Source organism: Anoplolepis gracilipes, chromosome 1 (assembly GCF_047496725.1).
Source record: "Anoplolepis gracilipes chromosome 1, ASM4749672v1, whole genome shotgun sequence".
Lineage (NCBI taxonomy): Eukaryota > Metazoa > Arthropoda > Insecta > Hymenoptera > Formicidae > Anoplolepis > Anoplolepis gracilipes.
This window is the reverse complement of record NC_132970.1, coordinates 14,694,182-14,720,739: the sequence shown is the minus strand read 5'-3', so window position 1 is coordinate 14,720,739 and position 26,558 is coordinate 14,694,182. Positions and strand designations below refer to the sequence as shown.

Sequence of the window (26,558 nt, the reverse complement as noted above, 5' to 3'; positions counted from 1 at the left end):
AACCCTCGAACCTTGAGTAACTTTAGAATCTACTAAAAATATATACAAAATATATATATATATATACACACACACTTTTATAAGTCGATAACGTAGAACACACATTGAGTCGGTCGGTAAAGTAGAGCGCATGTCAAGAGTTTGTAGTCGATAATGTAGGACATGCAATCTGCCGCGTCACGGGTTCGTGTCTCCACTCTCCACAAATAGTTTTACTTATTCGTGAATGTACATACCCTCCATCGACGTTATATTGCAGTTTTCTCATATGCTTTTTATTGCATTCATTACGCTTCCTGTGTTCCCTCCTGTTTGCCGTGAAGCATTATCATATAATAATCGTCACTCAAGTGACTTCAGCGCCGAGCAACCAACTTTCGCCACGCGTCCCAGAATTTTATCGTGACGCACGTTGACAACACGTCAAAAATGGCAGATTCTGCGCCCAGTAAAGCAGATATCGAGGAAATTTTCAAGAGACTGCGAACCATTCCAACCAACAAGGTTTGTCTTTTATTTAAGCTGATATTAAATATACGGAAAATAATAATAAAACAACGAGACCGTTGCAATTTCTCTCGAGAATTTCTCCCCTAATCACGTAACACACGTATGAAAGTGGTGATCGCAAAGGGGATATCCAATCTGTAAATGACAGCTGTATTATATTTCGTGAATCATTTATATATGAAGATTCCGATGGAACCTATATGCATCGATAACTTTTCCACTCTTTCAGACATGTTTTGATTGTAATGCAAAAAATCCAGCATGGGCCAGTGTGACGTATGGAGTCTTCTTGTGCATCGACTGTTCGGCGGTGCATCGTGGTTTAGGAGTGCATCTTACGTTTGTCAAATCTACGCAACTTGACACAAATTGGACATGGTTACATCTCAGGAATATGCAGCTGGGTGGTAATGCCAATGCTGTTAGTTTTCACAATTTATAATATTTCCTTTTTTTTGTTTTGTTTAAATTATGATTTGTAATTTATTCAATATATATTTCAATCTTATATATCTCTAATTTTTAGAAAAAATTCTTTGCACAACACAATTGTACTATGACTGATGCTCAACAGAAATATAATTCGCGCGCAGCTATGCTGTACAGGGAAAAATTAGGTCAAGCATCTGCCCAAGTAATGCGTCGTTATGGCACAAAGGTATGAGATTATGGAAATGAATTTAATATTAGTTGTAGATCTTATAGTAGAGACATGATTAGAAATCTGGTGTAACTATATAAACATGATAATTATAGGTTTCCCTTCCTACATCAAAAAATAAAGCAACGGTGAGCTAAGTAAATGTTCCTAAAGTTCATTTTTTTTCTTTCTCAGAATTTTACTAACATCTGCTTATAACTGTCCTAAAAATTGCTTTTTACTTTTCTTACATACATACATATGTAATTTTTTTTATACGTTCAATGTCAGTGCACAGTTTTCAGTATTTGTAAAGTAATTCACAAAACTGTTTAAATGTGTGTAAGTTTGATATTTAAAAAAGATGTTTTCATTTTTTTTATCACCATTAAACAGATTCACTGTGAAAGCCTTACCTGGTATATATTTTTAATACTATATAATTATAATAATATATATTTTGTCCTTTTTGGTTGTTTTAATAATCTATACAGAGTATGTCTAAAATATTTGGCTATACTTTACTAGAGAATTTAACTAATCATGAAAAAGAGAATATAATAAATACAAATAAGTATTACCAATATTAATATGTATATGCTCCTTTACAGTTATAAACTAATTGTAATTAATAATAAAACATTTATATTTTTTAATAAAAACTCCATTATCTGAATAAATTGTCAAATATTTAAGAAATAAATATTTATTTATTTATCATTTATTTAATTTACTCAGATAAAGGAATGAAAGGAAATATAACTTGATAAATAATGAAAGAAGTAATAATGCCAATACTGTAATAGTGCATTATACTGTGCACTAGTGATAATGTTGGCCAAATATTTTAGAAATATCCTATGATTAAATATAATAATTCTTTTTACAGCTGCATTTAGAAGAAAGCACAGAGATAGTGCCAGAAGAAACAAACGAGCCAGATTTCTTTAAGCAGCATGAAAATTTAGATTTACACGAAAACAAACTGATAATTTCAACGGAAGAGAAAGCATTCCTCACACCTAATACTGTGTCAAACATTAGTAGTGCAGAAAAAAATGCATCAGAAATCGTTTCCAATTCCTTGGGACCTTCTGTAAAGCTTTTTGATCCTGTCTCAAATATACAAACTGCGAGAAAACCTACTATAGGCTGCAGGACTGCACAATCTAAACGTCCTGGTGGTGTAAGTCTATATATTTATGGTGAAACAATAATATAACGATAAATTGTAATTATTATCGTTTCTTCAATTTAATAATAGTTAGGAAAAAAGGCTGGGAGCTTAGGAGCTCAGAGAGTCAAGACCAATTTTGATGAATTGGAGAAGAGCGTCGCAGAGGCATGTAAACAAGCTCAAGAGAAGGACAAGGAAGTGACAAAAGAAGAGCAGGATGAGCTTGCCACGCGTCTAGCCCAGCGGTATGAGCAAAATTTGACTCAACAAGCCAAGAAAGTAGAGGAGAGAGTGAAACAATTGGATCCATCAAAAGCCACGCAAGCAGAACGACTTGGAATGGGATTTAACGCACGAAGGTACTAAGTTTAAGCTCTCTCATTCTGTAAAATTTATTTAACGCATGACTTTATCTGTATATAAAAGTCCTCTCTTTATTAGTGGGGCGAGTCACTCTGCACTTGGCGACATGAAGACAATAACGCAAGAATCCAAAATCATAACGTCAACGCCGGAAGTGTTATCAGGAGAGACGGATCTTTTTTTTACCTTAGACGAGTTTTACTCAGTTTATGCTAATAACAAACCGTCTTCGCGAAGTGATGAGGTGGTGGTAGTGGCAGAACCGGAACCGCCTAAACGATTGGCCCCCACAAGCCGTATCGCAAATGCTAAGAGCGACGCAAAATCTTCGTCTACTATCGAGGGAGAAGCCCAAAAAAAATTCGGTAGCGCCAAGGCCATTAGCTCAGACCAATATTTTCAAGACAGTACTTCCGACAATGTGGTGAGTGTAAATTGTATATTTCAATGTATCAATGTTCCTTGTAAAATTATGCTTTACTGGCTCTCTAGAATATAGCGAGTCTTTTTAATAATTTTTCAGTGCGTATGTATCTTATAAATTTTTAGTGGGAACGTAAGAATAATTTACGTCGCTTTGAGGGTTCGTCCAGCATTTCGTCGGCTGATTATTTCGGCACTGAAAGTTCTACGCCGACTTCGCCGACGTCTTCGTTATCTATGCGTTTGACCGCGGGGAGAGCTGGTGTTGTAGATCTCGACGATGTCAGAGAAAGCGTGCGTCAAGGTGTAAACAAAGTTGCCGGAAGGCTCAGCTCGCTTGCAAACGCAGCAGTTTCCTCTATACAAGATCGTTATGGACTTTAAATGAATCTTTTTGCGTCTCACGAAAATTGTTAAAATACTTATTATCCGGACCCAGTCTTGTCCATTGTTCAGAATTGTAAATAAAAGCTTATAATTGAGCTTTTGCGTAACTTATTCTACAGATACTCTTGTATATGAAACGATTAAAAACTGACGATCACAAAGCGAGTGCAATATGTTACGCAGGTTCAAGAGCAAAAATATGAATGCAAAATGTATTTTATAAATATACGTTCGCCCATCTTTATCAACAGAACCAGTGTATTGTGTAATACATTGCATAACAAATATCGCTATATCAAAAAGTCAAGGTACACCGACGAAAGTAAAATATACTTAACAATAATTTAGATCAAACATTTATATCTTTCTCACTAAAATCTAAAATAGTTATAGATCTATATTCGGCGAAAAGTCCTGGCAACGCAAAATCAATTGTGAACATGGTTTGCCATGGAGAAAGCACACGAGTATCACTGTCATATTGTCACAACCGGTGCCCATAAGAGCGTCCGGCGCCAAACAACAGTTAAGAAGCTCTTCGCAGATCTCTTCGGGACGTATCGTGACATTACGATGCGAGTCCGCGTCGCCGAGTTTTATCTGCGCTAATCGCGTCCTCACGAATTTAACGACCTCTTCGCTGGTCATCACATCCCAGATACCATCGCACGCCAGAACAACGAACTCCCACTCTTCGGTTATAGGAAATTGTTGCACCTCGGGAAAGGCTGCAAGCAATTTGTTAACTTAAAATATGCGTGAATATGTATATTAAAAGTTGAAATTAAAGTCTAGCATTTCTCTAGCCATTTATATATCTAAATTCTGTTACTATTACCAGTCACGATTTGTTCCTGTGGTGGTTTATAATCGTTTCGCTTAAATATAAAATCCCCGAGCGCGCGAGACAACGCCAGATTGCCGTTCACCCTTTTATACTCGACGAAACCGCCCGCTGCTTCGATTCGCTTGCGCTCATCCTTTAATGTGGGCTTATGATCTCGACTAAGCGGTACCGTCCTGCCACCGATACATGCCACCGCTCTGCTATCACCCGCGTTAGCCTGAAAAGCTTTTTCATTCAGATCAGGTATTCGAATGTACGAAGATATATACCTTTAAAATAACGAATGACTTACGCTGTACAAAATGTTATCCTTAATAAGTAGGGCGATGACGGTGGTTCCAGCATGTTCATCCCTGAGGGTCGCGTTATTCTGCATCGCTTTGTCCAATTCTAGGAAACCTTGCTGTATACCCTCCACAATATTCCCCGTTTTGTACTCGCTTCTTTTAATTATATATTCATGAAGATGTTTTCCAGCATGCTGCGCCATGGTTGCACCTATAAGAGTATACAAATATTTTTATGTAAAAGTCAGATCTTATGGATACACAGCGGTTAATTGAAAAAAAGGTTGTTTAATTGCTCTGTTGCGCAATAAATCTGTTTATTCTGTACTGAAAGTGTGCGTTTATTTACCTCCATGCCCGTCGTAGACGGCGAAGAACGCGGCGCCCGGGTCACCTGGCAAGGAGAGTATATGTACGTGCGAATCTTCCATTTTGATACGCCATCCTTGCATGCAGGAGCTACCGACACGATAGTTATTGTCTCGGCAACAGGCTGACTTTTTCTTCGTCACCGGCTCGCTGAGCGTCTGCCCCATTCTCTTCCCCTAATCGATATCGTTCGCGAATAACGCGCGTTTTTAACACTTCAATATCTCATGTCGTGACAACGGAGAGTTAAGTGATTTGCAGTTAAACGAATTAAACGCTATACGCGGTACTCTCGTTTGGATTATCAGTTTGCAGAATTTTGCGCCAAGACTCGTGATAACACGTTGTCATTGATTTAAGCGATCTTCACTTCGTTTCAAATTCATAACAGTTTCTCGTACATTTAACTCCCGGTCGCCAACTCTGTCCCATCCGGCAAAACAACCCGCGTTGCGAGCGAGCAAACGTCGACCGTCGACCGGAGACGAACAGCTGATCTAATGACGTGTGACGTCCGACGTCATCTACGCCCAAGGATGCCACCTGTCCGGTTTTGGCCCGGAGATTCCAGAGGAGAAAATCTCCGAAGCTGGAGTACCTAATTTTTACTTTCAACAATTTTCCTCTTCTCGCCAAAAATGTTCAAAGAATTCAATAACGATGAATGTGATACGAAACATCCAAAAGTGCGGGTGCCTTTCATGTTATTACCAGCATGTCCAATGTCGATCGGCAACTACTCAGGTGATGGTAACTGTCTCTATACGCTGTTTATTTTGTAACACATGCCATATGATGTTATGTCATTTACGCATGTAGTTGAAGCTTCTTTTTCTGGATAAAATTTTATTAATACCTAGGTTACGTTCTAAAACGTCCTCTTCGAGAAAAATTTGTTTCCGTATAATATAGTATAGGTATACTGTACGTGTACTGTATATTTTCAGTAAAATTTTCTTCAAAGAGAACGTTTTAGAACGTAACCCTAATGAATAAATCGTTGACAAAATGTATTATTTTTTTAAGCAACAAATATCAATCTACTTGAAATCACCGTTTTATTTTATTATTTTCGATAAATAATCGTGATGTATATTAAATTCCTTGAAATTTTAATGTTATTTAAGAATACTTAGAATAATAAAAGAAATTATTTTCATTTATTCTTTTAATTAAATTAAAGGAATATAAATAATCGTCTTGATCAACAATGAAATTTAAAAAAATATTTTTTGTCAACGAATTAAATAGTTAAACATATTTATATTATTTTAAACTTTTACAGGCCTCATAATTTGTTCATATGAATAACAAACAAATGGCTAATCGAGTTCTCCGAAGGTATCCTAGAACGACGGCAAGTCGTTTCCAGGTGGTGCAAAAGCTTAAGTATTTACTGGTAATGGATTTCGAAGCTACCTGCGACAGATATACAGTGCTCAAACCACAGGAGATCATAGAATTACCATGCATAGCCCTGTCCACCACAGATTGGAAGCTAAAGGATACGTTTCATGCTTATATTAAACCTAGGATTCATCCTCAGCTCACGCCATTCTGCACAGAATTGACAGGAATTATGCAGGAGACAGTGGACAATCAGCCTTGCTTTGTGGAAGTGTTCTCCAGGTTTTGTGAGTGGTTAAATGAAGGAGGATATTTTGATGAATCTGACAAAAGCTCGTTCATAACGTGTGGAAATTGGGACTTGAAGACGATGCTGCCGAATCAGTGTGAATTGGACAATATTGTATTACCGGATGAATTCAAACAGTGGATAGAATTGAAGCATACGTTTTGCGACTCCACTGGATATTATCCGAGGAATTTGAAAGACATGCTTGCGCGATTGAATCTTCCACTGCAAGGGCGCTTACATTCAGGCATTGAGGATGTGAAAAATATGGTTTCTATAATACAAGCTTTAAAAAAAAATTATAACACACAATTTAAAGTTACTTCATCATTAACAAGTTCCGCACTAAGTTTAAAGGAGCACAAAGTGACGAAAAAAATATAAACTCAAATTTGTCAAAAATCAGTTTTTTACGTTAATAAAATATTACTTTTGTATATAAAAATTAATTATATTAATTATAAATAAATATTTTGATTACAAAATTGCGTATCTAATTTACAGTCGTTTTATGACTTTAATCATCATCTTGTTTATGGTTCTCTGTATAAATCTCAAATATAGCTTGCATATTACGTTCTATCCTTTGCAAACATTGTATCTTCAACAGAAAACTTCTTCTGCTTGGTAACATTCCCTTTGTGGGAACAACACTGAAATAATTCGAATTTGACAGACTGGTTTGGAATGGCTCAGCTGCTTTGAACAAGCTCCTTTACATATGAAATGTATAATATTTTTGAATGTCTCACTTTTATTTTCAGTCGAAAATCCATCCGATTCTTTTATTTTATTATACAATCTAGAAAAAGGAAGTATAATTTTTTTTTGTTAGTAATAAGAATTGATGCCAATTTGTCTAGATAAATTCGCTCATCTTTTTACCTGCGTATTCGCCAGCGGATCGATTCATCCCCATAAATGACATTCACTGTTGCAACATGCGATACCTCCGAATGTTGTAATATCGCAAAATCTTTTTTGGGATAGAATTTTATCGACACTCGTCGAGTGTCTTTAGGATTAAGAATCAATTTTTTGGGCTTTACACGCCAACTAGATCCTTGAAAAACTATCGTTGGAGAAATAACTGAAATAAATAAATATATATTCGCATATATATTTACATCATTTATCAAAATATATATGTAATGGTTAGCGAAAAAGAGAAAAAATTAATTTACTCAAACCTTTAGGTATAACTTTGATTTTAGCAAATGATTGTAAGTCTCTGATATTTTATAGTGTAATATATGCAGTCAAGACTACCGTTGCAGATACAAAGTACCAAGTGATAATATCATCTTTCCATTCGTATCTTTCAGTATATTCGAAATTTTTATGTTATTGTACCCACTATATCCGTACAAAGGTATCTATCACACAATTAAAATTGTAATATTTTTTAAGTTATTAAAATGTTCCATAAATATTTATACACACTTTTTTATGTTGTTGAGAATCACCACCATTTCTCGTATAATGTTTGATAGTGATTTTTCCAGTTGCCGGACCTACATGATATGGACTAAAGCTAACGACGAGCATTTTATACCCTTGACGTTTCATTACTAATACCATGCTTGTATTGACACTCTGTCTATCCCCAAGAAACTATAACATAAATACTTGTATGAATACAGGAGTTTCAATCATAACTTTTTAGATTTAGTAATATACCTTGAAACTCTTATTGTCAGTTGATAATGTCTATCTGAATTTTAATTTTATTATTATTCGTGTTACAGATTCTAAATTCCTTAGTTTCAGTCTTTCCTATTTTTACGCTATTCCATATTAAGACAGTGTGTGTCGACTTAATTGGAATTGTACTGCTTGGTACAGCTACACTGTATACTGTACTGATGGGTAAATTTCTATCACAAGGTCGAGATATACATAGATTTGACAGAGTGTTCATCCATAAATGTCCAAATATTTTGCATCTGGTTGAAGAGAAGAAATGTTAATAAAGCCAAATTGTGTGCAATCAATAAAGGTATATTTCAATAGCTAATAATACATAAATAGATAAAAATTGTCCTCTATCGATAATTATTCGATTACTAGTTACAGATTAAAGTGAAAGTATTGCAAATGTGAACAAGTATTTGTAGCGTTAAATATAATCTTAACTGATATGGTAACACAATCAAATGGTGTTTTAAGCACATGATCTATATTAATCCAGAACAACTTAAACTTGATATTATGTGCGACTCTCATAAAGAGGAATTGGATTTTCAGTATATTAGAGAATTCAACAAAAAGTCTACTCGAAATATTTCACAACAAAAACAGTATTGACATGCCTATTAAGCTGTCTTTATTACATGTGAGATTATATTATATCAAGAATAAAACATACACACCTCTGTCCCATCCGGCGAAACAACCCGTGTTGCAAGCGAGCGTGGACCGTCGACCGGTGACGAACAGCTGATCTAATGACGTGTGACTCGATCGTATGCACCCGACGTCCGACGTCATCTACGCCCAAGGATGGCCACCTGTTCGGTTTTGGCCCGGAGATTCCGGAGAAGGAGAAAATCTCCGAAGCTGGAGTACCTAATTTTTACTTTCAACAATTTTCCTCTTCTCGCCAAGAATGTTCAAAGAATTCAATAACGATGAATGTGATACGAGACATCCAAAAGTGCGGGCGCCTTTCATGTTATTACCAGCATGTCCAATGTCGATCGGCAACTACTTAGGTGATGGTAACTGTCTCTATACGCTGTTTATTTTGTAACACATGCCATATGATGTTATGTCACTTACGCATGTATAGTTGAAGCTTCTTTTTCTGGATAAAATTTTAATAATATTTAGGTTACATTCCAAAACGTCCTCTCCGAGGAAAATTTTTTTCCATATAATATAGTATACGTTATGTGTACTATATATTTCCAGTAAAATTTTCCTCGAAGAAAACGTTTTGGAACGTAAGCTTAATAAATAAATCGTCGACAAAAGGTATTATTATTTTAAGCAACAAATATCAATCTATTTGAAATCACCGTTTTATTTTATTATTTTCAATAAATAATCGTGATGTATATTAAATACCCTATAATTTTAATGTTATTTAAGAATACTTAGAATAATAAAAAAAATTATTTTTATTTATTCCTTTAATGAAATTAAAGAAATAAATATAAATAATCGTCTCGATAAACAATAAAATTCCCAAATGTCCAAATATTTTGCATCTGGTTGAAATTATAAAAAACTTTAATAAGAGAAATTTGTACAGTTTTTAGTTGCAATAAAGAGTATCTAAATTTTTTTACTTTTTTTTTAGAAAAGATCAGAACACTTCTAGCAGGTCAATTTATATTTTTACATACAGAGTGTCTATTTATATCAAGTGAGAAAAAAGTAACTCTGAAAAATCTCGAAAAATATAAATTTTACAGAAAAGTTTCATATTTTTATAGCTCTTGTTGAAGCGATTTCGAAACACTATAATAAAGCTCCTTTTGATTAAGAATTTCCTGAGATATTTCATATTTTATACTAAAAGTATCATGACAAATTTTAAAATATCTCAGGAAATTTTTGAGATTTTGGAGAGTTACTTTTTCCTCACTTTATATAAATAGCCCTGTATGTAAAAATATAAACTAACCTGCTAGAAGTTATACTCTTTGGTGATGTTGCTGGACTTAGAGATACATTACTGGGCGTGTGGCAACGTAAATAATTATCTTTTTCCGATTCTAGTGATATTTGTTCGGTAGTTAAATATAAAGATAAACATTGTTACCGGCGACTAATTTAATCTTTGCACATCTGCATAGAAAAATATATAATAGAATATTTAAAAAATAAAAACTTAATAAATTTATAATACTGATAATTCGTCACCTTTCGTTATTTAAAGTTTCTGGAACTTATGGTTTATATACAACTGCGAACGAGCTTCTCTCCCCAGCTTGTAAGAATATGTTATCCGGTTCTATGAAAAAATTCTGCGCCGCGTTTGGATAGTTTTCGATAGGCACGATAGTGACAGATACATGCGTCGCCACGTTTCCCGAATTAACGATATTCAGCAACTTGCCTTGTTGCCTTGGCACGATTATACCTAGGTACCTCTGTGTCTACGATTTGAATTTTAGATACCTATCTGCACATAGAGGGGCACTTCTTTTTGGAGTAGGACAGTACCATCGTTGCATTGTACATGTATAATTAGTCCTTCCAATAGGGCGGTTGTTTCTGTGGAAAATCTGTTGGACAAAAATTTCACTTGTTTTCGACTGCAAAGTTTACATATATAAAGAGTACACTCTTCTGAATAAAGGAGACATTTACTTATCGATGTGGATTGTTCACACTTTATATTAGTGGTAAATTTTTCCTGAAACTTTAATATTAGATGAGTGAATTCATCGTGAGATTCATTTAATTTTATCGACTTATCGAAAGCAGCATCAATGCTAAACATTTTCGGTCTATCCTGTAAAGAAAATAGTAATCAATTCTCAGTATTTTGTTTCAACTGTGTATGTTTTATTTTTGATATTTTTAATATAATCTCACATGTAATAAATACAGCTTGATAGGCACATCAATACTGTTTTTATTGTAAAATATTATATGTAGACTTTTTGTAGAATTCTTCGTAGTATACTGAAAATCCAATTCCTCTATGAGAGTCGCACACAATCTCAAGTTCAAGTTGTTCCACACAGATCAGATGCTTGATACACCATTTCGATTGTGTTACCATATCAGATAAGATTATATTTAACACTACAAATATTTGTTCACATTTGCAATACTTTCACTTTAATCTGTAAGTAGTAATCGAATAATTATCGATAGGGGACAGTTTTTATCTATTTATGTATTATTAACTATTAAAATATACCTTTGTTGATTGCATACCATTTGGCTTTATTAACATTTCTTCTCTTCAACCAGATGCAAAATATTTGGACATTTATGGATGAACACTCTGTCAAATCTATGTATATCTCGATCTTGTGATAGAAATTTACCCATCAGTACAGTATACAGTGTAGCTGTACCAAGCAGTACAATTCCAATTAAGTCGACACATGCTGTCTTAATATGGAATAGTGTAAAAATAGGAAAGACTGAAACTAAGGAATTTAGAATCTGTAACACGAGTAATATATAATAAGACTAAAATTCAGACAGACATATCTTGAGGTATATTCAATTCAATACTTTGCATATCTCCTAGAACTTCGTTTAATTTTAACTTCACTCCTCATGCCAATGACACAATTGCATAATCGTTCTGTATTCTTCCCGATAACATTACCTGAAAAAAAAATTGTAAAAAGATTGTTAGATTATATTTTCATTAGAGACGACAAAGTCAGGTTTAATAATTAAACAAAATATTCTGTATAAACTAGATTGCATTTCTGTATTTAGGTTCATAAAGAATGGATCCATGTTATCAGAAACATCATGTTCTTTTCTTTGTATATTCAAATCATTGTAACTTTTATCATAACTTTTTAAATCCACTTTAAATAGTAACATGAAGTAATGAAGTAAATTTGTCATTAGATAACAATTTGAAATTTTGTAACAATGTAACATTCGATGCTGATACTTTTATTTATATATATATATATGTATGTTAAAAAATATATCAATTTCTTTTACATACTCACAATCAATAGTGTATGGATATAAATATATAAATATAGTGTTACGTCAAAAGTCTGACACTCAGTGGTTTAAAAAAATTGGACTATTTTTTAATTCAGAAAATAAAATAATTTTTAAAAACTATTGACATCATGTTAAAGTTGAAACTTTAATATACTTTTTTAATTTTTTGTCTACAATTTTTTGCAGTGATCTGAAAATAGCCCAATTTGTTTTAAATATGCTCAAACTTTGGTCAAGCACTATATATACATACATACATATGTATATATAAATATTAAAATATCATAATTTAAAATATAGACTTCTAAAGTAAATTAAAGGAAGAAATCTCTATTTACAAACCTGCATTAAATGCATCTTGATTAAATGAAGAAATTGCATTCTTATCACTTGCTTCCCCTTTTATTATTTTTTCTTCACATATATTCATAAAAGATTCAGCTACCTTCATATTTTTACTTGAAGCAATTGACAATACACTCGAACGCTCTTGTTTCATATTAACGGTTTAATTTTAAATTTTGTTTTTAGTTTGACTGTCAAGTGATAACTTTTCTGAAAGATTTTGTAAAATATCTTGATTAAAGCAGAACATATATATATCCCAAAGACATAATAAAAAAAGTTTAAAATATATTTGTTAACTTTTGTTAGACACGAGCATTTTCTACAGATATCAAGGAACATATATACATAAATTTTTATACATTTTTTCAGGCACTTTGAAATAACTAAAATCATGACAAGACATGATCTATATGTGACTGGAGTAATAGAGCAAAAAATATGTGACCTATAAGAGCTAAAGACACTAAAGATTTGTAATATGCCAATATTTTCCTTATTATAAAAATAAATTTAAAAATTTGTAGGATAAGATTATATACACATACCTGACGTGTCACGCAGAAGACCTAACAAGGAGTCCTCTTTGTTCTGTATCAGTTCCTTTTCACACACACTTTGATCAGCTTTATGTGTGTTGTCGTTTTCCAACCTGAAACGAAGTATTTTTAGGATTAGTTATCCTGTAAAATATTGTTTGAGATCAACAGGAATTCATCTCCTTGTAAAACATCATACTAGAAAGAAAGAGGAGAGACGAGGATAGTCAATCAAATGTCAGTTTTTCAAGCGAATGCTTCGTAAAATTCGCGAAGGAAGAAACGCTCGAGAAAACTCACTGATTTTTTTCTGCGAACGGTTGACGACGCCTGCGGCTGTGTATTTAATAATGTATCGTTAAACACGCCGTAGGGCTTGATTGGTGTAAACGTCCCTTCTGTCAAATCCTTTATTTTCTGAAGAACTAACGGTTTTCGAGTGGTCGGGAGACGAATTGTTCAGTCCTTCACAAGACCCTCCAAATTCTCTCTCTCTTCCAAGGGTTACACGATAACTATTGACTATTGACCCAACAGTGTCGAGTGTTGAGTCGATTTTGCGGTGCGGTTCAAATTTGAAAAACCACGGATGTTATCGACGATTCGATACACGCTCGAAGGTCATGAACGCAAACTGACAACTAAAGGGCCGTCTACAATAGGTCTACAATGATATTTGATATTCTTCTCTAAGGTCAACTGTGATTGGTTAATTTCTTATGGCTTACAACTTACAACACCTATTGTAGACGGCCCTTAATAGGACAAGGTTTTACGACGCGCGTGCCGTAGAGGACAAACGAATACGGTGAAAACAAATAGAAAAGGCGGCATATATATGGCACATAGGTCCTGAAAAACATTGGACACATGTTCGTTATTTTCTTATGACAAATTTCTCGTGAGACGAAAATAATAAATCCAACCTTGGAGAAAAGAAAAACAGACAATTCTCACATGCACGATCCGTTGACACTAATCTAGTTTCTATAGTAACTGTCTTTTTAATAACATGTTTGTTTAGAATCGTGATTGTATTATTCTTATTTTTTAAATTTTTTTCAGAAAATTTGGAAATATTAAAATTAAGTGAAACGATAATTTTTTTTGCATTATATATTTTCTTCTCTAATGCAATTGATCATAAAATCATGATATTACTTTAAAGACAGTACATATAATTTTAATTTTTATTATAACTTGATATGTCATAATAATGTAAAATATCATTATATAGAATATTATATATACACTATATTACATACACTAGAATTCATCCTTAACTCAATCCACTCTGCATAGAATTGACGGGAATTACAACAGTGGATAATCAGTCTTGCTTTGTGGATGCGTTCTCCAAGTTTTGTGAGTGGTTAAATGAAGGAAAATATTTTGACGAATCTGACAAAAGCTCATTCGTAATGTGTGGCAATTGGGACTTGAAGACGATGCTGTCGAATCAGCGTAAATTGGACAATATTGTATTACCGGATGAGTTCAAACGGTGGATAGAATTGAAGCATATGTTTTGTGACTCCACCGGATATTATCCGAGGAATTTGAGACATGCTTGCGCGATCTTCCACTATAAGGGCGCTTACATTCAGGCATTGATTGATGCGAAAAATATGGATTCTATAATACAAGCTTTAAGAGAAAATTATAACACAATTTTAAGTTACTTCATCATTAACAAGTTCCACACTAAGTTTAAAGGATCATAAAATGACAAAAAAAATATGAAAAACATATTTGTCAAAAATCAGTTTTTTACGTTAATAAAATGTCGCTTTCGTATATAAAAATTATTAATTACATTAATTACATTAATTATAAATAAATATTTTGATTACAAAACTATGCATCTAATTTACAGTCATTTTATGACTTTAATCAATACATCTTGTTTATGGTTCTTTGTATAAATCTCAAGTATAGCTTGCATATTACGTTCTATCCTTCGCAAACATTGTATCTTCAAAGGAAAACTTCTTCTGCTTGGTAACATTCCCTCTGTGGGAACAACACTGAAATAATTCGTATTTGACAGACTGGTTTGGAATGGCTCAGGTGCTTTAAACAAGCTAAAAACATTCACGATTGCCTCGTTTTCTTCTGGAAAATAGAGAACGACGGTGGACGGAATTACAGTGAATTGTTCTTCTAGTAATCGTGGATCCTGAGGAGTTTCATGTTCTACCATAGATCTATTAAAAAAAAAAGAAATAATAAGAAATTTTTCTAAGCTAATATTTTATCAGAGATTATCTACTTGGATTTGTATTATAATAAACTAAAATATATATATATATATAAAATCTCTTACCGAGGAACAAAAAAACTTGCTCCAGCTGCTTCTTCCACTTGGGTAGTATCACATAAAGTATAATACTCATGGGATTCATCACCATAATTAACAGGTAATGTATCATCAGCACACGCTTCCACAGTAAGCATTATTTCACACTGATGAACTCCAGTGCAAAGATTATTTAGATTTTGCTATTTAAATATTCGTTATTATTAATAGAAAAATAAAAATGAATAATAAAAAAATATATATATGAAAATAAAAAATACATTATATAGAAGCTGTATACTCACAACAGGATCGCGAATCGATAATAAACCGGAAGCTAGTTGCTCTCCAGGGAAAGCTTTACATATGGAATGTATAATATTTTTGAACGTCTCACTTTCATTTTCAGTCGAAAATCCATCCGATTCTTTTATTTTATTATACAATCTAGAAAAAGGAAGAAAGTATAATTTTTTTTTGTTAGTGATAAGAATTAATGCCAATTTGTCTAGATACATTCGCTCATCTTTTTACCTGCGTATTCGCCAGCGGGTCGGTTCATCTCCATTAATGACGTTTACTGTTGCAACATGTGATACCTCCGAATGTTGTAATATCGCAATGTCTTCTTTTTTGAGATAGAATTCTATTAACACTCGTCGAGTCTCTTTAGGATTGAGAATCAATTCTTGGGGCTTTACATGCCAACTAGATCCTTGAAAAACTATCGTTGGAGAAATAACTGAAATATATATATATATTCACATGTATATGTATTTACATAATTCATCAAAATATATAAGTAATGGTTAGCAAAAAAGAGAAAAAATTAATTTACTCAAACCTTTAGGTATAACTTTGATTTTAACAAATGATTCTAAGTCTCCAATATTTTGTAGTGTAATATCTGCAGTCAAGACTGTCGTTTCAGAATACAAAGTACCAAGTGATAATATCATCTTCCCACTCGTATCTTTCGGTATATTCGAAATTTTTATCTTACTGTACCCACCATAGCCATACAAAGGTATCTATCACACAATTAAAATTATTTTGTAATATTTTTTAAGTTTGTTAAAATGTTCCATAAATATCTATACACACTTTTTTATATTGTTGAGAATCACCACCATTTCTCGTATAATGTTTGATAGTGATTTTTCCAGTTGCTGGGCCTACATGATATGGACTAAAGCTAACAACAAGAGTTGTATGCTCTTGACGTTTCATTACTAATACCATGCTTGTATTGACACCCTGTCTATCTCCAAAAAACTATAACATAAATACTTGCATGAATACAGGAGTTTCAATTAGAACTTTTTTTTTAGATTTAGTAATATACCTTGAAACTCTTATTGTCATCTGATATGTCTATCTGAATTTTAATCTTATTATTACTCGTGTTACAGATTATAAATTCTTTCGTTTCAGTTTTTCCTATTTTTATACTATTCCATATTAAGGCAGAGTGTGTTGACTTAATTGGAATTGTACTGTTTGGTACAGCTACACTGGATACTGTACTGATGGGTGAATTTCTATCACAAGGTCCAGATCTACATGCAAATTTGAATATTTATTATAGATTATTACTTATGCAGTGACGATTATCATATTATTTGACAAGTTGTTCGTCCATAAATATCCAAATATTTTACAATTGATTGAAATTATAAAAAAGTTTAATAAGAGAAATTTGAACAATTTTTAGTCTGCAATAAAGAGCATATAAATTTTTTTATTCTTTTCGAGAAAAGAAGAACACTATAATAAAGCTTCTTTTGATTAAGAATTTCCTGAAATATTTTAAAATTTGTCATGATACTTTTAATATAAAATATGAAATATCTCAGGAAATTCTTAATCAAAAGGAGATTTATTATAGTGCTCCGAAAACATTTCAACATGAGCTATAAAAATATGAAACACTTTTCTGTAAAATTTATATTTTTCAAGATTTTTCAAAGTTACTTTTTTCTCACTTTATATAAATAGACACCCTGCATGTAAAAATATAAACTGACCTGCTAGAAGTTATACTCTGTGGTGATGTTGCTGGACTTAGAGATACTACATTACTGGGCGTATGGCAACGTAAATAATTGTCTTTTTCCGATTCTAGTGATATTTGTTCGGTAGTTACGATATAAAGGTAAACATTGTTACCGGCGACTAATTTAATCTTTGCACATCTGCATAGAAAAATATATAATAGAATAATTAAAAAATAAAAACTTAATAAATTTATAATACTAATAATTCGTCACCTTTCGTTATTTAAAGTTTCTGGAACTTGTGGTTTATATACAACTGCGAACGAGCTTCTCTCCCCAGCTTGTAAGAATATATTATCCGGTTCTATGAAAAAATTCTGCGCCGCGTTTGGATAGTTTTCGATAGGCACGATAGTGGCAGATACATGCGTCGCCACGTTTCCCGAATTAACGATATTCAGCGACTTGCCTTGTTGCCTTGGCACGATTATAGGTACCTCTGTGTCTACGATTTGAATTTTACAGGTACCCATCTGCGCATAGAGGGGCACTTCTTTCTGGAGTAGGACGGTGCCATCGTTGCATTGTACGTGTATAATTAGTCTGCCCTTCCAATAAAATGGTTGTTTCTGTGGAAAATCTGTTGGACAAAAATTTCACTTATTTTCGGCTGTTAAGTTTACATATACAGGATTTCCCAGAGCACTTGTGCCACTGCTCGTGAGCAGGTAGGGCATAGTAAACTGAGCAAAAAAGTCTTATACCATTTTGCGATATTCGTAATAATAATCGAAATATTTAATATTAAAGTTAGGCAAATAAGAGCGCGTTAATGTAAGACCGGCGCGATAACCATGGGCAGCGTCGCTCTCGCTCCCCTCACCGCGCGCCTGTCAACTGTCAATGCCGGATACGCTGGGCCGTGCTATAGCTCGAGCGGCTCAAGCACCCGTCTCGTTGCGTCTCAGCGCGCTCTTATTTGCCTAACTTTAATATTAAATATTTTGATTATTATTACGAATATCGCAAAATGGTATAAGACCTTTTTGCTCAGTTTACTGTGCCCTGCTCACGAGCGTTGGCACAAGTGCTCTGAGACACCCTGTATAAAGAGTAGACTCTTCTGGATGAAGGAGACATTTACCTATCGATGTGGATTGTTCACACTTTATATTAGTGGTAACTTTTTCATGAGACTTTAATATTAGATGAGTGAATTCATTGTGAGATTCATTTAATTTTATCGACTTATCGAAAGCAGTATCAATGCTAAACATTTTCGGTCCATCCTGTAAAGAACAGTAATTAATTTTCATTATATTGTTTCAACTGTGTATGCTTTATTTTTGATATAATATAATCTCACATGTAATATAGACAGCTTAATAGGCACGTCAATACTGTTTTTGTTGTGAAATATTATAGGTAGACTTTTTGTTGAATTCTTCGTAATATATTGAAAATCCAACTCCTCTTTATGAGAGTCGCACATAATCTCAAGTTCAAGTTGTTCTGGATTAACACAGATCATGTGCTTGATACACCATTTCGATTGTGTTACCATATTAGTTACGATTATATTTAATATTACAAATACTTGTTCACACATTTGTAATACTTTCACTTTGATCTGTAAGTAGTAATCGAATAATTATCGATAAATAGAGGAGAATTTTTATCTATTTATGTATTATTAGCTATTGAAATATACCTTTGTTGATTGCACACCATTTGGCTTTATTAACATTTCATCTTGAGGTATATTCAATTCAATACTCTGGATATCTCCTAGAACTTCATTTAATTTTAAAGAATATGTAATCCATTTATCCCCATAATTTATGAGTTCAATATTAACTTCACTCTTCATGCCAATGATACAATTGCATAGTCGTTCTGTATTCTTCCCGATAACAACATTACCTGAAAAAAAAATTGAAAAAAGATTGTTAGATTACATTTTCATTAGAGAAGACAAAATCAGTTTTAATAATTAAACAAAATATACTGTATAAACTAGGTTGCATTTCTGTATTTAAGTTCATAAAGAATGATCGATCCATGTTATCAGAAACATCATGTTCTTTTTTTCTTTGTATATTCAAATCATTGTAGCTTTCATCATAACTTTTTAAATCCACTTTAAATGGTACATGAAATAATGAAGTAAATTTGTCATTAGATAACAATTTGAAATTTTGTGACAATGTAACATCCGATATGCTGATATTATTATTATATATATATATATATATATATATATATATATATATATATATACATATATGTGTATGTTGAAAAATATTATGTCAGTTTCCTTTACTCACAATCAATAGAGTATGGACATAAATACATAAATATAGTGCTTCGTCAAAAGTCTGAGTACATTCAGTGGTTTAAAAAAATTGGATTTTTTAATTCAGAAAATAAAATAATTCTTAAAAACTATTGACATCATGTTAAAGTTGAAACTTTAATATACTTTTTTAATTTTTTGCCTATGATTTTTTGCAGTGATCTGAAAGTAGCCCAATTTGTTTTAAATATGCTCAAACTTTTGTCAAGCAATATATATATATAGTGCTTGACAAAAGTTTGAGCATATTTAAAACAAATTGGGCTACTTTCAGATCACTGCAAAAAATCATAGGCAAAAAATTAAAAAAGTATATTAAAGTTTCAACTTTAACATGATGTCAATAGTTTTTAAGAATTATTTTATTTTCTGAATTAAAAAATCTAATTTTTTTAAACCACTGAGTGTGCTCAGACTTTTGACGAAGCACTATATTTATGTATTTATATCCATACTCTATTGATTGTGAGTAAAGGAAACTGACATAATATTTTTCAACACATATATGTGTGTATATATATATATATATATATATATGTATGTTGAAAAATATTATGTCAGTTATATATATAGTGCTTGACAAAAGTTTGAGCATATTTAAAACAAATTGGGCTACTTTCAGATCAGCACTATATATATATACAAATTGGGCTACTTTCAGATCAGCACTATATATATATAGTGCTTGACAAAAGTTTGAGCATATTTAAAACAAATTGGGCTACTTTCAGATCACTGCAAAAAATCATAGGCAAAAAATTAAAAAAGTATATTAAAATTTTAACTTTAACATGATGTCAATAGTTTTTAAGAATTATTTTATTTTCTGAATTAAAAAATAGTCCATATATATATTAAAATATTAAAATATAATAATTTAAAATATAGACTTCTAAAGTAAATTAAAGAAAAAAATCTCTATTTACAAACCTGCATTAAATGCATTTTGATTAAATGAAGAAATTGCATTCTTATCACTTGCTTCCTCTTTTATTATTTTTTCTTTACATATATTTGTAAAAGATTCAGCTACATTCATATTTTTATTTGAAGCAAATGACAATACACTCGAACGCTGTTGTTTCACATTAACGGTTTCACTTTTAATTTCATTTTTAGTTTGACTGTCAAGTGATAACTTTGCTGAAAGATTTTGTAAAATATCTTCATCAAATTTGCCAGAATTGCCAGTAGGCGTTGCTAACATAGATTTTCTATCAAAAGGCAATATGTAAGTTTCTTGTACTGCACTGTTTTGCATTACTGGACTATTCTTCTTTTTTTTCTGTGCCATTAAAATCCGGTCAACTAATCGTCGTGGCGTGCCACTATCAACATTTTGTAAAGTATTAACTATAGTACTTAAACTTATGATATTAGTTTTATCTATGTCTCTTGTTACATTCGCATGGAATGTATGTTCTTCCTCCTTTAGTTCCATTGTAAATGTCGCTGCAATATTATTTTTTCGTACAATATGTGTGGATGTTTAGAGGAAAAAATTCATTTTATAAAATAGTATAATTATACCATCTTTCAAAGTAGTCGATTCAATTAATGGTACTAAATTGCCTCTTTTTACAGGACTTTTCGAAAAAAGACCAAAACTTGGTCTTACTTGTTTATCATCCCCCAATATTCCTATATCAGCAGATTTACGTTCAAAATATTGGCCAATAGATAGTTTCTGTCCAGCACAAGATCTACGATTTAAATATTATCTTATTGCATATATTTTCACAAAATTAAACGAAACAGTAGATAAAACATAATTGCGCAAACATACTCTACTGTTAAATCTAGTTGTCCCATGATACCAGAGAATGAAGTGAGATCTAATTTCTGTTTTTCTGTATTCGCAACTGGCATACAATATGTGCGATCTTGATGCCAACGAGCTTCATCAACTGATAATTGTTCAGTTATTTTTGATCCGGATAAAAATTCTTCTTCGTTATTGAGTTTTACCATCATCTCATTATTTAATTGTGCCATTATGTCGGCTGTATTGAAGTTAATATTATTAAAAGAATCAGTTAAAAGAGACTGTGTCTTTGCACCATCGATGACATCAGTTGACCGCGCCATTATTTCATTAGGATCAAAAGTAACCTGAAATTTATCTCTTCTAAAATGTTTTGACTTTGAAATAAAATTCTTAAATTACAAACACATCCATACTGACTTCATTTGTCAAGCGATTAATGTTGCATTCCTGGTTTGATTCGCTGATGAACATGCAAGGCTCATTTAGCGAAAAATTTGAAACAGGCAAGTTGTCTGTTATATTTTGTATGTTGACATTACTTTCTTTATTTGTATCTAAAATAATTGTGCAAATAAGTAATAGTAATCTCATAAAGTTCATATGAATAGGTCTTCATGTATCTGTCTTTTTTTATTTACCCATGGTTAGAGGAAAGTTTTTTGTGTCACTACATTTCTGAAGAAGTCTCCTGGCACTTTCAAGTTCTGGATCCATATTTAGGTAACTCAATTTCTGGTCACTTTCTGTTACGCTCATGTTTGTCAGAACTGTCAACATATCAAATAATGCATTATTGCAAATATATCAATATTATTCATGTATTTTAAAGATAATGATAATGAGGCTTTTAATTTTAAGAATAACTGCTCAGGTCTTGGATCTCATATCATTAAAAAGCATAAAATAATATAACAACAAAAAGAGAAATTTTTTTAAGAAAAAAAAAAAAATAAAAGATTATAAAAGATTAAAGCAGAACATATTGAAAAAGACATCTAGATGTAAATGTATCAAACAAAATACCTTTGACGATTAAACCTCAAAGGTCATCTTAACAATATATATCCCAAAAACATAATAAAAAAATTTTAAATATATTTTTTAACTTTCATTACACATGAGCATTTTCTATAGATATCAAGGAACATATACACATAAATTTTTGTACATTTTTCCAGGCACTTTGAAATAACTAAAATCATGACAAGACATTATGATCTGTAAGTGACTGAAGGAATAGAACAAAAAATATGTGATCTACAAGAGCTAAAGATACTAAAGATGTGTAATATGTCAATATTTTCCTTTTTATTATAAAAGTAAATTTAAAAATTTGTAGGATAAGATTATATACACATACCTGACATGTCAGGCAGAAGACCTAACGAGGAGTCCTCTTCTTTCTGTGTCAGTTCTTTTTCACACACACTTTGGTCAGCTTTATGTTTATTGTCATCTTCCAACCTGAAACGAGGTATTTTTAGGATTAATTATCCTGTAAAATATTGTTCAAGATCAACAAGAATTCGTCATCTCCCTGTAAAACACCATACTAGGAAGAAAGAGAAGGAGAGACGAAGACAGTCAATCAAATATCAGTTTTTCAAGCGAATGCTTCGTAAAATTCACGAAGGAAGAGATACTCGAAAAAACTCACGGATTTTTTCTGCAAACGGTTGACGACGCCTGCGGCTGTGGTGTATTTAATAACGTGTCGTCAAACACGCAGTAGGGCTTGGTTGGCGTAGACATCCTTTCTGTCAAATTCTTTGTTTTCTGAAGAACTAACGGTTTTCGAGTGGTCGGGAGGCGAACTGTTCACCCCTTCACAAGATCCTCCAAATTCTCTCTCTCTTCCGAAGATTAAACGACGACTGTTGAGTTGATTTTGCGGTGCAGTTCAAATTTGGAAAACCACGGACGTTATCGACGATTGAATACACGCTCGAAGGTCGCGAACCAAAACAAAAAGCTGACAACTGACAGGTTTTACGAAGCGCGTCCCGTAGAAAACAAACAAAAACGGTGAAAACAAATAGAAGGCAAACTACATATGACACATAGGTCCCGAGAAACATTGGAGACATGTTCGTTATTTTCTTATAACAAATTTCTCGTGAGACAAAAATAATACATAAATCCAACCTTGAAAAAAAACAAACAATCCTCACGTGCACGATTCGTTGACGTTAAGGCTAAAATCACATGGTGCGGAACAGAAGTACGGAACAGAGAGTGCGCCATAGAAACAGCCAATCAGAGTTTTGCCGCAGTGTCTACTTAAGCTCTGATTGGCTGTTTCTATGATGCATTTTCTATTCCGCACCATGTGATTTCACCCTAATCTGGTTTCTAGTGTGTACGGTAAGGTTGTCAATTTTACGTGATTGTAGTGTAACACAATTTGAAGGAACAATGCGTTGAATATTATTAAAAAATAAACATATATACAATATTAAATGAACCGATAAGAAAGATAATTTTTTATTTTTTCTTCTGTTCAATACTTTTTTAGATGACAATACACACGATTACAACACATTCAAAGTGCCCGATTTTACAAATTGTATACGGATCTATAAGATTAATTTAGGAGTATAATATTAATATTATATATAATAATATTAATTTAGGAATATAATACGGAATATTGTTTATATTACAAACGTCATCTACATAAAAAAATATTTGACAACTTTTTCTAGGTTATGAGAGAAAAATAGCGCTGTCACGACACGTGCGTATGAGTCGATATTATTCTTGAGAATTCAACTCGTGTTTCATAAAAATTTTTCCGTTTATCATAATTAAGGAATCAGGAAAATACAGATATCAACTCTGGATTGGATCTTATATTTTCAAGAAGAAAGGATATAAAGAATTCGCGCGTACTTACAAAAAATGGCGGGAATTATCTGCCCGTCGATTTCAAGTTCGCGATTACATTTGAAAGGTACAAACGAAAAGTATCAATCATTTTTGTATTCAAAGAGATAACGAATATTACACATGCTTTTGCATGATTTCTTTTTGTTTTCAAAGGACTCGCGCGTTTATTCTCTTCCAAAAGTATGGACGAGGTCAATGAGAGTCCGAGATTACGTGAATTCCGAAAAAAATTGCGCGAACGCACCCCTATAGGTAAAATAGTACCCCCATAATGAGATTATTTATCGTATATAGTTATAATTAATAGTTAATACATAAAAAGAAAATGACATTCTTTCTTAAATGTTCAAAATTTTTGTAACAACTAAAGAGATCGAACTTTAAACATGACAGAGAAATTGGAGGAGTTGGAGGAAGACAAACATCCTTATCAAGAGAAAGAACCCCTAAAGCCATTCCCAAACAATACGAATCCGGAAACAGGCGAGATTGGAGGACCTCGCGGACCAGAACCAACTCGTTACGGCGACTGGGAAAGAAAGGGTCGCGTAACAGACTTCTAAACCCTATGTCATCTTAGAAAAAAAATCTAAACTGTTTATGTAGTGTTAATATAATAATTAGAAACTATCTCAATGAATTAAAAGAGAAAATGAATTAAATGAAAAAAATATAGAATAAATAATTTACATCGAGTTAAATTAATGGCATGATAAAAAAAGAATCTCTATTTTGTAGAATAAAAATTATAAATATAAATTGTAAAGTTTGTATTACGAAATACAAGATGGTTTTTTTATTGCAATCATCAAGATTTCACGCGAGTTTCTCTAGACAAAATCAGAATCGATAACTTAGATATTGGCTAATTTATCAAAGATAAATAAAAATAGCATACTAATAGTATATAAATAAAAATAGTATACTAATATAGTATATAAATAAAAATAGTATATTTACTAATAGTATATTTGTCTCGCATATCCGATAGTGTTTTATTAACAAAATTAAATCATCTTGATGCATTAAAAATGCATTCTTTCATGCAATGTCTTCACATTGACGAATGACCATATGCGATTATTCGCAGAACGTTTGCACGATGATTAGCATAAATCGAGCGAATTTGATGATAAGAAGTTGCAGGCGATTTGTCACAAGTATGAACCAGTTTCGCTTTAAACTATTTTACATTTTCGCGAAATACATTTTTGAAAATATAATTTTTTTCGAATTTTATATTTTTCACTCATTTTTTATAAAGTTTTTTTTATACAGAATATACACACATATATATATATATATATATATATATATATATATATATATATATAGATATATATATATAAATTAAATATAAATGTGTAATCTGGTTAGGTACTTCACTATTAAAAATGAAAAAGGATTTAAGCGATGAAGATGATGTCCAAGAGTCGCCGCGAATTAAGCAGTTTCATGAAAAACTCAAACTGCAGCCGATACCAAGTATATATACATCTAATAATTCATAAAATAATTAGTTTTCGTAAAGATATCAACATTATAATTCTTTTTATAAAATAAGAAGAGCTTTAAAAAATTAATTAAGTATATGTGTCCAAGGCTTCGTAGTCACATAACGTGATTTTTTAATTAATATATAGAAATAAAACAACGTGAACGATTTGTCGACTTGGTATTAGTGGAGACTGATCCCAAAACTGGAGAATTAATAACGAATAGCGAGAAGAATCCTACTAAATGGGGAGATTGGCAGCACGGTGGCAGAGTCAGCGATTTTTGAAGACATTCTATATGTACAGTTTCTGAATTATATATAGCGATATATATATTTGGACTGGAAAAACGAAATCCTCTTACTTTTCGATACGTATTATATGATCAATTTATCTCTGTGATTAATTTATGGAGATTAAATCAGACTCAATTTATTGGCAGTCAAGTAAAGCAACATAAATTAAAATTATTCTTCGATGTAAAATAATATAAATTTGATGTGCATATAAGAAAGTATATATATACATATATATACACATATATATATATATATATTCTGTATAAAACG

The 26,558-nt window shown here is 32.1% G+C and overlaps 6 protein-coding genes, 1 long non-coding RNA gene and 1 pseudogene across 11 annotated transcripts; 5 read left to right on the top strand and 3 right to left on the bottom strand.

Annotated features, from left to right (window-relative positions):
* The first annotated feature begins 175 nt into the window (after positions 1–175).
* On the top strand, positions 176–4,313 carry Arfgap3 (ADP-ribosylation factor GTPase activating protein 3). 2 transcript variants are annotated; one of them, XM_072892210.1, is made up of 8 exons: positions 176–504; positions 740–931; positions 1,037–1,168; positions 1,267–1,299; positions 2,040–2,336; positions 2,415–2,686; positions 2,769–3,114; positions 3,240–4,313. In XM_072892210.1, the coding sequence occupies exons 1-8, from the start codon at positions 430–432 to the stop codon at positions 3,495–3,497; spliced, it is 1,605 nt and encodes a 534-aa protein (XP_072748311.1). In that variant the 5' UTR covers positions 176–429; the 3' UTR covers positions 3,498–4,313. The 2 variants fall into 2 exon arrangements, with proteins under 2 accessions (XP_072748311.1, XP_072748319.1); XM_072892218.1 differs by lacking the exon at positions 1,267–1,299 and having other exon boundaries at positions 178–504.
* LOC140665773 (probable protein phosphatase 2C T23F11.1) lies at positions 3,714–5,170 on the bottom strand. The gene is made up of 4 exons (XM_072892297.1): positions 4,984–5,170; positions 4,640–4,845; positions 4,339–4,564; positions 3,714–4,228 (listed from the first exon to the last, which is right to left on the bottom strand). Exons 1-4 carry the CDS (start codon positions 5,168–5,170, stop codon positions 3,888–3,890), a joined length of 960 nt encoding a protein of 319 aa, XP_072748398.1. The 3' UTR covers positions 3,714–3,887.
* A 1,136-nt stretch (positions 5,171–6,306) lies between these two features.
* LOC140665787 (ERI1 exoribonuclease 3-like) lies at positions 6,307–7,351 on the top strand. Its single transcript, XM_072892332.1, has one exon. The coding sequence runs from the start codon at positions 6,307–6,309 to the stop codon at positions 7,021–7,023; it is 717 nt and encodes a 238-aa protein (XP_072748433.1). The 3' UTR covers positions 7,024–7,351.
* Positions 7,243–10,503, bottom strand: LOC140665770 (uncharacterized; annotated as a pseudogene).
* Positions 10,504–12,852: 2,349 nt separating this feature from the next.
* LOC140665817 (uncharacterized) lies at positions 12,853–14,837 on the top strand. Its single transcript, XR_012046662.1, has 2 exons — positions 12,853–14,176; positions 14,455–14,837. It is a non-coding gene; the product is annotated as an uncharacterized lncRNA (long non-coding RNA).
* A 98-nt stretch (positions 14,838–14,935) lies between these two features.
* Positions 14,936–23,764, bottom strand: LOC140665664 (uncharacterized). 2 transcript variants are annotated; one of them, XM_072892018.1, is made up of 20 exons: positions 23,262–23,764; positions 22,965–23,068; positions 22,243–22,371; positions 22,022–22,158; positions 21,623–21,948; positions 21,367–21,539; positions 20,767–21,288; positions 19,489–19,620; positions 19,192–19,403; positions 18,847–19,110; positions 18,625–18,769; positions 17,754–18,120; positions 17,511–17,678; positions 16,829–17,042; positions 16,588–16,758; positions 16,328–16,514; positions 16,018–16,225; positions 15,789–15,930; positions 15,511–15,686; positions 14,936–15,391 (listed from the first exon to the last, which is right to left on the bottom strand). In XM_072892018.1, the coding sequence occupies exons 1-20, from the start codon at positions 23,354–23,356 to the stop codon at positions 15,061–15,063; spliced, it is 4,203 nt and encodes a 1,400-aa protein (XP_072748119.1). In that variant the 5' UTR covers positions 23,357–23,764; the 3' UTR covers positions 14,936–15,060. The 2 variants fall into 2 exon arrangements, with proteins under 2 accessions (XP_072748119.1, XP_072748129.1); XM_072892028.1 differs by lacking the exon at positions 19,489–19,620.
* Positions 23,765–23,959: 195 nt separating this feature from the next.
* Positions 23,960–25,210, top strand: LOC140665794 (succinate dehydrogenase assembly factor 4, mitochondrial). Of its 3 annotated transcripts, none has more exons than XM_072892354.1 (4): positions 23,960–24,170; positions 24,310–24,557; positions 24,647–24,745; positions 24,887–25,210. In XM_072892354.1, the coding sequence occupies exons 2-4, from the start codon at positions 24,506–24,508 to the stop codon at positions 25,054–25,056; spliced, it is 321 nt and encodes a 106-aa protein (XP_072748455.1). In that variant the 5' UTR covers positions 23,960–24,170; positions 24,310–24,505; the 3' UTR covers positions 25,057–25,210. The 3 variants fall into 3 exon arrangements, with proteins under 3 accessions (XP_072748455.1, XP_072748445.1, XP_072748464.1); XM_072892344.1 differs by having other exon boundaries at positions 23,960–24,199; XM_072892363.1 differs by having other exon boundaries at positions 23,960–24,341; positions 24,417–24,557.
* Positions 25,211–25,351: 141 nt separating this feature from the next.
* On the top strand, positions 25,352–26,488 carry LOC140665809 (uncharacterized). Its single transcript, XM_072892374.1, has 3 exons — positions 25,352–25,653; positions 25,871–25,978; positions 26,137–26,488. Exons 1-3 carry the CDS (start codon positions 25,560–25,562, stop codon positions 26,274–26,276), a joined length of 342 nt encoding a protein of 113 aa, XP_072748475.1. The 5' UTR covers positions 25,352–25,559; the 3' UTR covers positions 26,277–26,488.
* Positions 26,489–26,558: the final 70 nt, after the last annotated feature.